Source organism: Pygocentrus nattereri, chromosome 1, assembly GCF_015220715.1.
Source record: "Pygocentrus nattereri isolate fPygNat1 chromosome 1, fPygNat1.pri, whole genome shotgun sequence".
Taxonomy (NCBI): domain Eukaryota; kingdom Metazoa; phylum Chordata; class Actinopteri; order Characiformes; family Serrasalmidae; genus Pygocentrus; species Pygocentrus nattereri.
The window spans coordinates 38,534,803-38,552,652 of NC_051211.1; the positions used below are offsets into that span (position 1 = coordinate 38,534,803).

The 17,850-nt window shown below is 39.0% G+C and overlaps 2 protein-coding genes across 2 annotated transcripts in view; both read right to left on the minus strand.

Annotated features, from left to right (window-relative positions):
• Positions 1-723: 723 nt before the first annotated feature.
• On the minus strand, positions 724-2,601 carry LOC108425307 (general transcription factor II-I repeat domain-containing protein 2A-like). The gene is made up of 2 exons (XM_017693879.1): positions 2,577-2,601; positions 724-2,438 (listed from the first exon to the last, which is right to left on the minus strand). The coding sequence occupies exons 1-2, from the start codon at positions 2,599-2,601 to the stop codon at positions 724-726; spliced, it is 1,740 nt and encodes a 579-aa protein (XP_017549368.1).
• Positions 2,602-10,532: 7,931 nt separating this feature from the next.
• The window catches only part of kcna1b (potassium voltage-gated channel, shaker-related subfamily, member 1b), a 9,019-nt gene continuing 1,701 nt past the window's right edge, over positions 10,533-17,850 (minus strand). The window contains exon 2 of the mRNA XM_017693929.2: positions 10,533-17,850. This exon is cut by the window's right edge and continues 403 nt beyond it. Coding sequence (XP_017549418.1) covers positions 16,579-17,850 — 1,272 coding nt within the window. The 3' untranslated portion in view covers positions 10,533-16,578.

Sequence of the window (17,850 nt, forward strand, 5' to 3'; positions counted from 1 at the left end):
GTTAATAGCATAAGCTGTTTATTCAACATATTCAACAAATAAGGTGAAAACTTTATGGCTTCTTCAATATTCTTATTCAGCAGCTGGATCATCCTATTGAATTGGTTCAAAATACATTTCAAACTTCACATATCAACATCACCAACCTTTTTGAAACTGAGAGCTACTTTATGGTTACCGAGTTATACGAAGGGCTACCAGTTTGATGTGCTCTTCTTAAAAACATTTGCTCAGTTTGCCTTTAGTTATATATTATTAATAATGATTAATGATACTTATCTATGTGAAGACACTGATCAGATTAATGAATAATTTCTCACAATAATTATCAACAATGACAACAAGGTGGAAAACAGATATCAATATTCAGCACTTTATCTCTATTAATCTCAGCAATTTTTACATTTTCTGATGATCACTTACATCACTACATGTCATAGCAAAAATGTCTCATTTTCACTAGCCACTGATATATCCTTTTAACAAATCATGAACTGTGTTGCAGCATGTTTCAAAAAGCTATCAATTATGTAATGTTAAAGAAAAATCAACTGGCATATTTTGAAATAAATCTTCTCACATTTGGAACTAAAGATCAAATCTGTGATATTTAAAGCAAATATATAACTGTTATATATCATGAATGCACTTTTAAATTGAACACAATTCTTCAATATTTTAATTCAACTTTGCCATTGACAACATCTTGTATCTGTTTCTTTGTTAGTGGGAAGACTGGCATTGCATACTGTTCACCAGTGTATTGTAATCTGGTGTGTAACTTGACACTGCAACTGTGAGTGAGTCTTTCAGATGTGCATCAGTGAGGCGTGTTCTGTGTTTGTTCTTGATGAAGTTCATGTCAGAAAAAGCTGATTCACAGAGATAGGTTGAACCAAACAGGCTGGCAACCTTCATAGCTGCTGTGCATACACCACTGTACTTCTCTGTGTCAAAAAGGCACCAAAAGTTTGGTGCAGCCTGGTAGGCTTTGAGGTGAAGGTCATTTTGAAATGTTATGATTTCCATTTCCACCTGTCCAGCATCCAAGTTGAACGTAGCACTTAGTTGCTCAGCAAAGCATGTTGTGTCCCCATCCATGAAAGGATTGGAAATGAATGACACACATGACTCAAGCTGATTAAGATTAAAACTATTCTCAAACTCTTGCCCAAGTCTGTTTATGACTTCATAGTACTTTTCTGCAACTTTGTCAAATGTCTCAGATGCAGAAGCATTGTCTTTCAGCACCGACTGCACAGAGGGAACGTGCAGAACCCTTTTTCTTTGTAAATCTGCTGAGAAAGCATTCATTTTGGCTTTAAATGCATTTACAGCACTTATCATATCGACAACAGTCTGACCTTTGCCTTGCAGCTCGCAGTTCAAGTGGTTTAGTTTCCCAGTAATGTCCGTCAAAAATGCAAGGTCAAGTGTCCACTCTGTGTCCTCTAGCAGTGAGACGTCTTCACCTTTGGACTGCCTGAACTCTTTGATTTCACCCAAAAGTGACAAAAAACGAAGTAACACTCGTCCTCTACTGAGCCATCGGATTTCTGTGTGTAGCAGCAGGTCACCATATTCAGCTGACATCTCCTCCAATAGCACCTTGAAAATCCTGTGCTGTTTTGCTTTGGAGTGAATGTTGTTAATGATTTTCAAAAAGGGAGTCATCACGTGTCCAAAGCCGATCACTTTCGCACATAACGCCTGCTGGTGAATGATGCAGTGGTAATGCAGAAATTTTGGGAAGTCTGGGTCACCTTTACAGTGAGCAATGAAACCTGTATGTCGGCCGATCATAGCAGGAGCCCCGTCTGTAGTCACGACTACCAGCTTTCCCAATGGTACCTTTTTCTGCACGAAAAACTCCTTCACCATATTATAAATGTCATCTCCTCTCGTAGTTGTCTTTAAGGGCAATAGTGTCAGGAGTTCTTCTCTTGTGGAGAAGTCTTCAAACACCATCCGGATAAAAACCAACAGCTGCGCTGTACTGCTGCTGTCCACGGACTCGTCACACTGGATGCTAAACCACCTGCACTTCACCAGATCCTGGTCCAACTGATCCACCAAGTTACCAGACATAGCTGACACTCGTCTAGCCATCGCAGATGCCTCCAGTTGGACGTCGGAGAGAGTGGAGATTAGATCGGTTCCATTTTTCTCATCTTTCAATGCAATGTTAGCAATTATTAACATTGCTTCTTTGACAACTTCTCCATCTGAAAATGCCTTCTTCTTCTTGATCAGAAAATGTGTAGCTCTGAACGAGGCTTCGGTTGCTTTTTGTGATTTTTTTTGTGTAACCAAAGCTGCCTTTAGCTCACCGACTTTTTCTGCCCTTAGTGCGCTTCCAGGTGGAGAGTTAGCATTGTAGCTTTTGTGACAGGTAGTGAAGTGTCTCTCGACATTGTGCCGCTTTGGTATCGCCACAGCTGCCCCGCAAATGAGACACATGCAGGTTTCTTTAACAGTCGTAGAGAAGAACTCTACCTCCCATTCGTTGCGAAAGTGATACGTTTTTTTTCTGGGGTAAGAGACTGCATGCTGTGCCTGCTAGCCCGCTAGTTTACTCTCCACGATCACTGGTTTTGTCATGCGTAGAATACTGACCTTTGAACTACTCTAGACAAAAACTAAGAGTTAACCTCAACTTATCTAAACTTCATGCATAATGAACATAATTTTAAGATATTTTAAGATAAGATATATATATATATATATATATATATATATATATAATACAAGTGTGGTTAAAAAAGAATAGCAACAGAATCAAATTAGATTTTAGATGCAGCTCACAAGTGAGTTGTGCTATTTTTAGAACAGATCTGCGGGCGACTCATATGATCCTTGCGGGCGACCTGGCGCCCACGGGTACCGTGTTGGTGACGCCTGCCCTATATCTTAATTATGTTTATTTTATTAAAACAAACGACTAAACATTGCCATTGAAACTTTATCAAAGGTTTTAGTAGTGACTTCATTAAAACACAAAAAATAGTCCACCAACCAAAAACATCCAGCCAACAGCATCCTGTGGGCAGCATCCTGTAACCACTGATGAAGGACTAGAAAATGACCAACACAAACTGTGCAGCAACAGTTGAGCTATTGTCTTTAACATCTCCAAGATGGACCAACAAGGTAGGCAGGTATACAGGAATAAAGTGGACAGCGAGTGGACACAGTGTTTAAAAACTCCAGCAGCTCTGCTGTGTCTGATCCACTCAGACCAGCGCAACACATACTAACACACCACGACCACGTCAGTGTCACTGCAGTGCTGAGAATGATTCATCACCCAAATAATACCTGCTCTGTGGTGGTCCTGTGGGGGTCCTGACCATTGAAGAACAGGGTAAAATGGGCCTAACAAAGCATGCAGAGAAACAGATGGACTACAGCCTGTAATTGTAGAACTACAAAATGCACCTATATTGTAAGTATAGCTGAAGTGGACAAAGAGTTTAGAAACAATTAGGTGTACTTAATGAGGTGTCCAGTCACTGTACACATAAATGTGATTTCACATAAACTCTCCCAGAAAACATTGTGTTCCCTGGCACATCTTGACCTTTGCACAACTGAAATACATCATTTTCCTTCATGCCATAGTAGCATAAAACTGTTACATAAAGGGGAAAGAAAATGATAACCAATTGTCACGCCTGCTCCACATACTCTTCCACATACTCTTCAGGACTACAATTCCCAAGATCTATTGCAGGATCACATGACCCAGGACGCAACACCATTGGCCTATCAGAGATCCAGATCACCTGAAGACTGAATCCTCACAGCTGTGTAGTATGGTCATGTGATAGTTTTGGATATTTATAAGCCCAGGCTTTATTTCAGATCTTTGTGAAGTATTGTTTTCTTTGGAGACTTACTGAGCGCTCTTTCCTGTGTTTATTGTGTGCTGTCTGCAGGATCACCAGCACTAGTGTTACTGTACTGTACTAGGAGTACTGTTAGCTATAAATAACAGCCAGGCTAATAGGTTAGCTTTTCATACTAAGAAGCCTTTTTTTTAATGATTTTCTCTCTATTTTCTTTTTTTCTTTCTAGAGCTTTGGCATAATTAATATTAAAGTGTGTTCATGTGGTTAAATGCCAATATTAATCCACCACATAACTGCAATTTGCTGCAGCCCGCATGCACAATCTAATTCATGCTGCCTTCAAGTCCTCCCAGGCAGCTCCTACTTATGTGTTCAGAGGTTGCATGTACAAAGTGATATAAGTTCAAGGTGTTTTGGTTGAAACAAAATGGATACCCTGGGAAAAAGTTCAAAACTGCAACAAACTGAAGAGCAGAGGATGCGTATTAGGTGAGTAATGTTTTTAACCAGTTAGCATCACGAAGTATATCATAGTTGTTGGGGTAAAACCCTCACATCTTCATTTGATATTGTGTGATGAATGAACAAATAAAAATGGTTCAAATTTACTTTAAAATAAATTCCATTGTATTAATTTATATTTTAAATTCAAGAACATTTTTCCTTCTTCTGAAAAGTTATCATTTTGTAGATGAGAGTAGGATTGCAGTCTATAGTCCTCATATGTGAATGCTAAATAACTAAAGCACAGCCAGTTTACAAAACCACCGATACTTTTTATTGACACACCCATTGAAGTAAGTTGAGGCTCATTGAAAAATCCATGTGTTCTGCTAGTAAAATTCTGACATTGTTATTGTGTTCTTGTGCGCTCATTTCATGAATATTTTATATGACATTTTCAACATGACTTGAAGGCAGCATAAAAATTCTAAATTCAACCAAACAGAGCAATCAGTGAGGGCCCAATCTAACAACTGCTAACAAGCTGCTATAGGTGAGGCAGTTGGAGTTATTTGGAGTTACAGAATTATGCTGATCCATTATTATTGTACATTGAATTGAAATGTGCAAAGACATTTTAAAATAATTCATCATCAATAATAACATCATCTCATGTTAATTCCTCATGTCCAAGTGATGCTAATGGCAGCTAACATTCAGAAGCTGTCCAGCTCCAGGGGGAATTAAGTTAACACTGACATGACAGATGTTACTGTAAATACTATCATTATTACACCAGAATAAGAGTTCTTGTTATAGCAAGCAAATCTCAGACAAGACAAATGGGAGGTAACTGTCAGTTAGCTTGTTATCAGCCAATTTGGCTAATTAACCCTGTTAGAATTTGTATTATTGACGTTTTGTCAGGTAACTATATTTTAAGATGATGTGATGAAACTGATCCTAAATCAGCACACACTGGTACTTCTAACTTTTATTGTCTTGCTAAACAGCCACAGTATTTGTCATAGCATAGCAGTTGTTATGACCATAGTTTTTGACCATAGATTTTTTGATTGACCTCTTGATTTTGGCATTACAAGCAACATATTGTCTACATAAGCCAAAAATGCATGTATAAATACATTCAGAAATACCCTCTTTGGTAGGGGTATGAGGATGGGGAGTAGGGCTGGTTCATTGGTAGGGATATGACAATAGGGAGACAGGACTGGTTCATTGGTAGGAGTATGAGGATATGGAGAAAGAACTGGTTCATTGGTAGGGGTAGGAGGATGGGGAGAGAGGACTGATTCACTGGTAGGGGTATGAGGATGGGAGAGAGGACTGGTTCATTGGTAGGGATGAGGAGACAAGACTGGTTAAATGGTGGGGGTATGGGGATGATGAGTAGGGCTGGTCCATTGGTAGCAGTATAGGAATGGGGACACAGGTCTGGTTCATTGGTAGGGGTATTGGGATAGGAAGTAGGGCTGGTTCATTTGTAGGGGTATGAGGATAAGGAGTAGGGCTGGTTCATTGGTAAGGGGATGGGGATGGGGAGACAAGCCTGGTTTATCGGTGGGGGTATGGGGATGAGGAGTAGTGCTGGTTCATTGATAGGGGTGTGGGGATGAGGAGTAGGGCTGGTTCATTGATAGGGGTATGGGGATGAGGAGTAGGGCTGGTTCATTGATAGGGGTATGGGGATGATGAGTAGGGCTGGTTCACTGATAGGGGTATGGGGATGAGGAGTAGGACTGGTTCATTGATAGGGGTATGGGGATGAGGAGTAGGGCTGGTTTATTGATAGGGGTATGGGGATGAGGAGTAGGGCTGGTCCACTGATAGCAGTACAATAATGGGGAGACAGGTCTGGTTCATTGGAAGGGGTATGGGAATGGGGAGACAAGGCTGGGTCATTGGTAGAGGTATGGGGATGGGAGACAGGGATGCTGAGCCTGAAGCTGCATCTGTTGGGCCTGGCATCAGGCAGGGTCAGGGTCAAATGACTTAGTATCATACAACCCCAATTCCAATGAAGTTGGGACGTTGTGTAAAACCTAAATAAAAACTGAATACGATGATTTGCAAATGCTTTTCAACTTATATTCAATTGAATACACTACAAAGACAAGATATTTAATGTTGAAATGGATATACTTTATATTTTTTGCAAATATTCACTCATTTTGAATTTGATGCCTGCAACACATTCCAAAGAAGTTGGGACAGGGGCATGTTTACCACTGTGTTACATCACCTTTCCTTTTAACAACACTCAATAAGCGTTTGGCAACTGAGGACACTAATTGTTGAAGCTTTGTAGGAGGAATTCTTTGCCATTCTTGCTTGATGTACAACTTCAGTTGTTCAACAGTCCGGGGTCTCCACTGTCGTATTTTGAGCTTCATAATGCCCCACACATTTTCAATGGGAGACAGGTCTGGACTGCAGGCATGCCAGTCTAGTACCCGCACTCTTTTACTATGAAGCCACGCTGTTGTAACACATGCAGAATGTGGCTTGGCATTGTCTTGTTGAAATAAGCAGGGATGTCCCTGAAAAAGACATTGCTTGGATGGCAGCATATCTTGCTCCAAAACCTGTATGTACCTTTCAGCATTAATGGGGCCTTCACAGATGTGCAAGTTACCCCTGCCCTGGGCACTAACACACCCCCACACCATCAGAAATGCTGGCTTTTGAACTTTGCGCTGATAACAATCCGGACAGTCCTTTTCCTCTTTGGCCCGGAGGACACGACGTCCATGATTTCCAAAAACAGTTTGAAATGTGGACTCGTCAGACCACAGGACACTTTTCCACTTTGCGTCAGTCCATCTCAGATGAGCTCGGGCCCAGAGAAGCCGGCGGTGTTTCTGGGTGTTGGTGATATATGGCTTTTGCTTTGCATGGCAGAGTTTTAACTTGCACTTGTAGATGGAGCGATGAACTGTGTTCACTGACACTGGTTTTCTGAAGTGTTCCTGAGCCCATGTGGTAATATCCGTTACAGAATGATGTCGGTTTTTAATGCAGGATGTATTCATCCACTGAGTAAATATGCACTATTTACTGTAAATCGTAATATTTTATGATTTATAACATTCCTTTATTGTTAGAATTAATATTTTTCAAATACTTTTTCTACATTTTGAAATGTAAAAATTCATCAAATATATATATTTTCCACAGATTGAGTTCCACAGAAAACCCGCGAAGTAGCGAAAATCTGGGATATGTTTTTTCCATTAATATTTTTTGAAAACCTGCAAAAGCTTTTTTGAGTCTGCAAAAGGTGAACCGCGAAGTTGCAAGGGAACACTGTATATAGTATACAGATTTAGCCAGCCTTGAAGGCATGTTGATAGGTTGAAAATTCTCAGAATGGAAACCTCCTTCTATGGTTTATGTCAGGTCCCCCAGAACTTTCGGCTTGGGGGGCCAAAGTGCAATGTTAGTGGTGGCGAGGGCCAAAAAGAAAAAAACAATATATGAACAAAGAAAGTAGGTAGGTTTCCAAAGACAGTTCTTAAAATGTCTTTTATATCACGACACTATATTTTGTTACTAAAATAGTTTTATTTTTCCCCTGGGGACCATATAATGTTTGTGTAGGTTTTATTTACCGAAGACTGTCATAATTCAATTTCACAGGGTTTTTGTGACAACACAAAACAATGCATTCAACGTGGTTGTTTTTTGAAGCTGAGTTTCTATAAACAGATTGTATGGAATGAGATGTGAACAGGTCAGCTACAGTTGGAAGTATCTTTCAAAGAATACTCCTGAGACAATGAGATTGATTGGTTGTAGCTGTCCTGATCACATGCCGGACTATTTTAGAAGGCATGAGAAGCATCACATTGTGAAATAGTGGGCTGTACATGTCTAAGCTCCACAGTATAGTCTTAGACTGTTTGCATGGTTTTCATAACACAGTAATTGTGCCTGTGAGTTGTCATTCAGTCACACATAGAAAACTTGTAGTGCATTGTTTCAGAAAAACAGATGTGCGAGTCACACACATAGTAATAATATAGGTTCAGATAATAATGGTTCAAATGTGTATATCAGTACCACATGAATAAAATATATTACATCAGCACAGTTCTATCTTCCACTTTACTTACTTTTGGCCATCATTGTGTTGATACTACAATGTGAAATACATTTCACTAATGTAGGAATAATGCACACATTTGAATATTTTAAAATCAGTGAAGCTTAAAAGACTTCAAGTTTGTTTTGTTCCTCACTGTGATGTATGTGTGAATAATGTACCCAGAAAATGACTGATTTCAATAATAAACTAACCACAGTTACCATCACATGATGTTTTGCTTTTGGTAGAATGGATCAGTGATGTACATACCTGAGGTAAGACGCAATAAACAAGACAGTTTGTGAAATGCAAATAAAGAAATGCACAAAAGGCATACATTTATAAATCCACTTTGGCCTGTATTTAAAAAAAAACAATACAAAGATAAGATAATTTATGTTTTGTTTAGTCAGTTTCATTGTTTTCCATAAATATGCAGGTTCCGAAATGGGGCAATTTAAGACTGGGAAAGTTATGAAGTGTTCAAAAACAAGACTGGTGATGCTGTAATGCTTGCTTATAAAGGGAAATATCCAGGAAAAGCCAATACCTTTGTAAGCAACGATGGGTTTAGTCTCAGCACTTTGCAAAAATGCGACAGCAAATAATGCAACAGTTTAAGAACAACATTCCTTGTGAGTGAAAAGGCAATCTAGAGAGATTTCTGTGCATATAAGGCAAGACTTAAAACCACAATTGAATTCCTGTGACCTTCAATCCTTCAAAAGGTACAGTATTAAAAATCAGCATACTTTTGTGTTGAATATCATTACATGGGCTTGGGAGCATTTTGATAAACTGTTAATAAACACCATTCATTAGTTTGCATCTGTATGCAAACTAAGACTGAACTATGTACAGTGGAAGTCTTATGTCAACAGCATCCAGAAACACTGCCTATTTCTCTGGGCTCAAGCTCTACTAAAATGGCCTGATGCGCAGTGGAAACATGTATGATGGTCTGATGAGTCAGCCTTTAAGACTGCTTATTGAAACAATGAATGTTGTGTTTTTCGAGTCAGTGAAGAAAAGGATCATCCAGATTGTTACCTGTGTAAAGTTCAAAAACCGGGGTTTCTCAAACTGGCCCACCTGTCTCCCACTGGCACATAAAGTAGTTTGAAGTAAGGTTATGCAACTAACAACTTGTCTACCTGAAGAATAGCAATAATGCCACTTTCAAAACTGGATCAATTGGTTTCTTCAGTCCCCAACTGTTCACTGAATTCCGTTGAAAGTAGGCAGAAAGGAAATTCATCATCATCATTAATCGTTAACTGCTTAGTCCAGATAGGGTTGCGGTAGCAGTTGAGAGAGCAGAGAATCCCAGATGACCCTGACCCCTGCAACTTCCTCCAGCTCATTCCCAGGGACCATTCCCTCAGGCCAACTTGGAGATATAATCCACCCCAAGGTCTTGTCCCGGTAGGCCGTGCCTTGTACACCCCTAACGGGAGGTGTCCAGGAGGCATCCGGATCAGATGCCCGAACCACCTCAGCTGGCTCCTCTCAATGTGGAGGAGTAGCGGCTCTACTCTGAGCTCCTTCCAGATGACTGAGCTCCTCACCCTATCAAATAGAGTGTAGCGAAGAAAGCTCATTTCCACTGCAGAAAGGAAATTGACTGAGATATTTTTAATTAATGTAAATAAATAAATATGAAATATTTCCCTGTATCCACTCTATCTATTATTCAATTAACTAGAACTCTGTTGGCTCTCTGTGTGTGAATTTTGTGGCTCTGTGTTGAGCTGCTAGTGAGTAATGAGGGGTAAAAAGGGAGGGGTGGGATCCCCCTGCTGTGAAAACAGTTCACACCTCTTCACAAAGGTAGCCATGCTGACATAAAATGGACAGCATAACTGCACCTTTCTTTATACCCAAATATTATACACAACTGACACAACAAAAATGTCACACACAATAAAACACAATAAAACATTTGTAAATGTAGGCTTGCTTGCTTAACTAATAAAACAAAAAATTCTATTTACTTCTGGTTTTGTAATCATACCCATTTCCATCAAAATATACTCCATCACTATAATTGGAGAAAGACAATGGGAGGACATTCAAACAGACCGAAACAGCATTTCATGGCTTGTACTGGAAAGAACAATAAAGGGATCCACATTTCAAATATTTATGTATTTATTGATATGGATGCGCAGTAGGATGGACAGAAGACAGGGGATGGACATCCTTGCATAGATCATAGACTATGCCTTCACCAGCATATGATGAAACAGAATAAGCTGCTGCAGGATCCTGAATGTTTGACGAAAGGACTCAGAAACATGGACCTAAGGAACATACAGTATAAGAACAACATCCAAAAACAGCACAGTCCAAAATAAAGGTCACATTAAGTAGTCAGTCTAATTTTAATGTGTGTGTGTGTGTGTGTGGACAGATAGCTGTGTATGGAAAAGAGATCTGGATGTTACACACACACTGAGCAATGATGTCTGTACTTCTTTGCCATGAATATAATCCAGAATAAAATAATAATAATAATAATAATAGTATTTGGCAGAAAATCCTAAAGCAAATGAGGGCAGACATGTAAATGTTGAGGCAGATTCAGATTTCATCCTTTGACTTATTTGGATCATGCAGTTCTTTCTTTTGTTTTATCATGCAGATTAAGCAGTTAAATGAACACATTAAAAAGCTCACCACATTAAAAGCGCTTGAATATAACAGACACATGGGGTGAGCACTGCAGAACAAAAACCTTATTACTCTGTGGTACCGTGTTTGACATATATGATGAAAAGGCTTGATGAGCATTTCCTTACAGTACATATTTTGTCAAGATGAACGTAACTTACAGTACTTTGCCAAAGTCAGAGACCACCCGTCATTTCATTCATTTCCAGCCAAAACCATGAAGTATGAGTTATTCATTTTTCAGGAGATTTGAATAGGGAAGGGGAAAATTTTCAGTTCATAAAACTTTTTTTGCACTTCATAAAAAACAATAACACAAAAACGACACTCCCAACAACCATCCAAGACCTGGTAGATCACCAAAACTGTCCCCATCAGATAAACATCACTTTAAAAGCTTCATCAAGCTTTCACCTTTGACAAAGAAGAGAAAATCAAGCTCCACTTTTACTTGAAATTTATAAAATCCACAAGGGTTCTGTCCATCCTTCCTCTGTGAGAAGCCAACTCAACACTGTGAGTCTAAAAGGATGTGTAGCTGTCAAGAAGTCATTACTGAGAAAAGGAAATAGACAATACTTTGAAAATCTAACAAAGAAGTGCTCTCTGAATAATGGACTGACCATCCAAGTCCTGACCTCAACATGATTTAATATATTTGGAATAACTTGGGTCATGAAAAGCAGAAAATGAAACCAACTTCTTAGACTAAACTTTGAAGGTGTAAATAACATCCAAAAAAAACAGAAAGCATGTCTACCAAAAAAGCTGTAGCAATGGCAAAAAGTGGACACACTACACATCTGATGTTATAAATAGTTGTTGAGGCTTCTGTGTAGTTTTCTGTTAAATCCTTGTTTCCTGCTTTTTTCTTGATGCTGCCTTGTATTTACTAGCTATTCTGAATGGAATTTGAATAAACAAAGGGTGGTCTCTGACTTTACTGCATCTTGTTATTGTTAACCATGATGTATAGTAATGATATCTAAATGAAGAGCAGAGTAGAGGGCTCATATCACACTGGATGGAATTTCATTGGTTTCTCCCCATTTTACCCTTACATTTACGTTTAGTAAAAAGGTTCAGAAAGCACTAACATTCTTTCAGACCTCAGTAATAAAGCTTACATATAGTAATTGTAACAGATTATAAAACATTATAAAAACAGAAAAGAACAAATATATAAGACGTTTAGTACTACCATAACCAACCCAGTACAATGCAGCTGAACTGTTTAAAGCATAAAAGCAATTAAATACAAAGAAAAGGGCCAGTAGTTTTCTCCTTCTTATCAATAAATATGTTTATATATATGAAAATAAGATTAAATACTTCAAATTGTGTAACATCATTAAAAATCAATGGCTGTTTTATAGAATTCCATTGATGTAGACCCTCATTAAATCATGACCCAAGCCTGTAATTAAAAAGCTTTTTCGAAAGAAATGATTAGAAATTATTATGGCAATTATAGAAAGGGTTTGGGTAATGTTCCCATTTCATACAGTGAAAAAAGAAAGATAAAATAATGTAAAGATTTTTTAATGAGGATTATTTCCCAGTATAATAGCTATGTCAGTATTATATAGTATTTTGCACAATGTGCACAATGTAAAGGGAGAGAGAATTATTTTTGGTCCCCTGGTTTATCTGCCATAGTTTATAAAAAATACTCTTAAGTAAATGTTGTTACTCTGACATGAAAATGTACAGAAAATGCTCATGGTAGAAATCTCTTGAAACACTGGGTTATACTATATTGGCAGGATGCAGCTGCTAAAGCCCAATTAACACATTATTCTCATGCTCTCTACTTTGCACCCTTCACTTTCCATCAGAATATCTTCAGCCATATATAAAACCTATTTATAAACCCCCCAATCCTATAAACTCCTGGATCTTTTTCTAGGAACTTCTAATTGGACTTTTTCCTACAACTGTTGCTGTCAGCTGTACTTCCAAGAACCCATACAGTCATATGCAAAAGTTTAAACAGCCCTGAACAAATGGCATGGTTTATTGATTTTCTAAGACAACAGAGGGAGCAGGTTCTATGAGCATTTCTACAAGGAACACACCTAAACTTGACTATTTTTTTCTGCACATTTTAATGCACAATGTCTATTTATTTGCTAAATGAATGGAATATAAATGTATATTATATATTGCACATGCTGCATTTTATGCTTCATATTGTTCTCGTGTTATAAGTTAAAGTCAGCAAAAAACAGTAAAACAGGGTATGAACAGTTGTATGTTAAAATGCGCAGAAGTGTGTTCTCTGTAGAACATGTGTTAACTTATTTTCACTTAAAAGATCAACAAAACATGCCATCTGACCAGGGCACCAAAACTTTACATCCATCTGTACATCAACAGTACTGAAGTCCAGTAAGCCCAGAGGTGGATAGTACTTAGTCAATATACTCAAGTAAAACTGTGATGGGTTTGTACTTTCCTGAGTATTTTCTAATTGGAATATGTTTACTTCTACTTAAATCTATTTGTGATGAAAAGAGATACAATATTATTTACAGTTTAGTCATTAACATTTAGTTACTATTGTTTTTTCAGATACATTGGTGACTTCTGTACTATACTTTGCAATTTGTTAACACCTCTGATGACTGAGGTTTATATCATTTGAGACCAAAGATGCCCTAAAAAGAGAAGAATTGAGCCTCTGGAAAGGTTTCACCTCTGACTGAGTCATTATTTCACCAACATAACAACACTTTTACATGAGTATGCGTTTAGACTGCTCGTAACACACCTCTTGCATACCTTTACTGTACTACTGTTATTATAGGGCTTTTAAAGGAATGGTTAGCATTTCCCTGTAGCTTGTTGTTTATGTGAATAAATGTACTCTTTTGGACTCGGCAGTAGGTTGGTTATACTGGCAGTGTTGAAATCATATACATTTATGCTTCTAGGCATGCTGTTTGTTAAGAAATAACACTACTGCTCCTAAACTATACTAAATATGGTCATCTCAGACTCCTGTAGAATGGTGATTTCTATTATTTTCTCTCAGATTTCCAAATTCTGGCAGTTAAAAGTGTGCACGACTTCTTAAATAGCCATTTATAGCACTTTTCTCTATTAATTCATTACATAAAAGACTGTGGTTCATGACCTTGGGAGAATGCCTAGCTAGATGTTAAGCTTCTGGGTTTCACGAACACTCCAAACATGACCACACTGAGGTAGACAAACACATAAAAAGGCTTGTTATGGTATGATGCAAAAAAGCAGAAAATAAATGGACAGTGAAAGAGATGAAAAATAGATATTTCTAATTGTTCTCTGTACAATGATGACTGTTTCTGTTTCTGAGATTAAATCGCTTAATGGGGTTTATATACAGGGATTCGAAGGGGCAAATCCTGAAATATCCTACATTAGAATCGTTTTCTTGTTGCCTTCTCAATCATTATGTCGTCATGGAGGCCATGCATTGTACTATTCATTCCAGACTATTCCACTAACAGACCCCCTCCCCCACTAGCTTTATGCGCAGTCTTTTTGCATTTTTTCACTACAATAGTCTGAATGATACTCAGATGGGTACTTCAATATGTATCGTACAGTAGGTTAAAAGGAGCTGCACAGTAAAATGCTATTGTACATGGAGGCACTTTTAACGGTTCTGTCTGTTAGAGGGTTAAAGGCACTATATGCAATGAAAACAGAGTGTGTATCTTCAAAAATGTAGATGTTAAAGTAGTTAAAGATACACTAAGTAACATTTTCCTCCTACTTTTACACTTTAAATCATGAACATCTTGCAAGCATTAAAAGAGTCTAAGTGAGATTTCTGTAGTGTCATTTTTCTCCTTTTTTTTTTCAGAAGTGCTATGCTAGTAAAGTTCTTGCGAGAATACTGTGGATGCATTTGTGTGTACAAATGCTACGTGCACCAAATAAAAATGGATTACAACACTGAACCGGTCCACGCATGAAAAGTTAACTTGTGATATCATCGACAATGGCAGACACTGAGGAATCCTAGGAAAAAACTTAATTAGTGTACCTTTAAATGTTGGGTGCATAATTTACAAGTAGCTTTAGAATTGTTATGATTATCATCTGTGGGTTGCCACCTCCATGTTGTGTTCTCCGTGGATGCAATACTGTTTGGAGTGTACCAATATTATTTCAAAATGCCACTAAGATCTTCGGAAATATATTTCTTTAAAATCAACATGTACACCAATCAGCCATAACATTAAAAACACCTAGTTTCTACACTGACTGTCCATTTTATCAGCTCCACTTACCATATAGGTGCACTTGTAGTTCTACAATTACAAACCGAAGTCCATCTGTTTCTCTGCATACTTTGTTAGATCTCTTTTACCCTATTCGTCAACATTCAGGGCCCCCACAGGACCCTCTGTGGTCATCCCGTGGAGGTCCTGAACGTTGACGAATAGGGTAAAAAGGGGCTAATGAAGTATGCAGAGAAACAGATGGACTACAGGGTGCAATAGTAAAACTACAAAGTGCACCTATATGGTAAGTGAAGCAGATGAAATGGACAATGAGCGTAGAAACATGGTGGTTTTAATGTTATAGATGATTGGTGTATCCCTTCATTAATCTACAAATACATACAAACCAATCTCAATTCGTAACACTGATGTCATGCATTAATTATAGCAGGATACACAGTACCTGAGTCGAGTAGGCCTCAATGCTTCATAGTTGACATGCCACGATCTCTATAATTAACTGCTCTGACCTTAAGATTAAACATTCAGCTCATAAATGCTTTTAAATAATCTATACCAGGAACAATAAATAATAACCATTGCACTTTTGGTGAAACCAAATGAGATAAAAACTGAGGGCATAAATAAATGGAAAAACAAAAAAGGAAAAGAAAATAATGAGGTAATGTTTGTGCATGCCAATATCAAAAAACAAAGAATACTTTAACATGCTTATAATCTCCCAAAAATACATGTGCTCTCTCACATGGTATTGGGAATAATGGGGAAAGTCCTAGCATCTGCGGGAGAAATAGCAGCATTGCAGATGTCTTCCAGAAAAGTGCCACCTGTCCAGCATGAATCCTTAGAGCAAGACTGGAACACTATGCTTTTCCTGTTACAATAAGGTGCATCTATTCTGCTCAGTGGAGCTCAAGATGTGACATCGCATATCCCCCAAAAGCAGACCACGTATCAGTATCTGCAGATGCTCTAGAAGGTCTGATGCACGTTCCTGGATGCCGTGTGCAATGTGTTATAATAAAAATCCATGTGTAATTGTTTCTGTGATGACAGAGAGTCGCAGAGTCTCCCATTGGACTTGCATTTTCTTAGAATTGAATATTTTAAACCACAGTATCTTCACTTTAGACAATCTCTTATATCTGTAGAAAGAATCCCTTGTTGTAAACATAGGGTAAAGCAAAAGCAATGCAATAACGCATTCTGGTAGTATTAACACACTGGGTATGGTTGAGATGTTTCTCCAAGATGAAACTGGACATTACACATCTGTTAGAAGCTTTCCCTTGTTCACACAGTTCTGGTTCATGATGGTGCAGTTCCCAGTTCTTAGATTCGCCTCTCTAAAATTGTCAATGCTGTTGTTCATGTCCTCATCTATCTCTACATATTCCGACTTACTGACAATTGATGAGCTGCGCCGACTAGAGCTGGAGTCGGTGGCAATGTTGGGATTGCTCACGTTGAGGAGCTGTGCCTGCTCCTCTCCTTCAGTCTCTCTGTGGTAAAAGTAGTTGAAATTGGACACAATCACGGGCACCGGGAGTGCAATGGTCAAGACGCCAGCGATGGCGCACAGGGAACCCACAATTTTGCCCCCAATGGTCACAGGGTACATGTCCCCATAGCCCACAGTGGTCATGGAAACCACAGCCCACCAGAAGGCATCAGGGATGCTTGTGAAGAAGGATTCTTTCTCCTCAGCTTCTGCGAAGTACACAGCACTGGAGAACAAAATGACCCCAATGAAGAGAAAGAAGATGAGCAGGCCCAGCTCACGCATGCTTGCCTTCAGAGTTTGGCCCAAAATCTGCAGCCCTTTGGAGTGTCTCGACAGCTTGAAGATCCTGAACACCCTGACCAAACGGATTACCCTGAGGATGGCCAGAGACGTGGCTTGCTCTCCCCCACCCTTTGGTTCCTTCCCGTTCTCAGGATCATCTGCTAGCTCCGTGCCAAGTGTGATGAAGTAAGGTATGATGGCCACCACATCGATTGTGTTCATCATGTTTTTGAAGTAGGCTGCCTTGCTTGGACAAGCGAAGAATCTCACAATCAACTCAAAGGAGAACCAAATGATGCAAAGAGTCTCCACAATAAAGAAGGGATCCGTGAGAACGTTTGGTTTGTAATAGAAGGTGCTGTTCCCTATAGTTTGTAAATGTCCCTGTGGGTCCTCCTTGAGCTCTGGTAACGTCTCCAAGCAAAATATGACGATGGATATGAGAATGACCATAACTGACACAATGGCAATGCCGCGTGCTGGACCTGAGCTCTCAGGATGCTCAAACAGGAGCCAGATTTGCCTCTGGAACTCATTCTCCGGCAGTGGGCGCTCCTCCTCACGGATGAAGCCTTCGTCTTCCCTGAACTTCTCCATGGCCTCAACACCAAGCTCATAAAATTTTATTTCCTCTGAGAACATATCCAAAGGAACATTCACGGGTCTCCGCAGCCTTCCACCGGACTGGTAGTAGTAGAGGATGGCGTCAAAGCTTGGGCGATTCCTGTCAAAGAAGTACTCGTTCCTCAA

Excerpts from the sequence above, each read along its gene's own strand:
- LOC108425307 (XM_017693879.1), bottom strand. The coding sequence starts at position 2,601 with ATGACAAAACCAGTGATCGTGGAGA. Across the intron at positions 2,439-2,576 it reads AAAACCAGTGATCGTGGAGA|CTGTGGCGATACCAAAGCGG; the intron begins GTAAACTAGCGG and ends TTTGCGGGGCAG.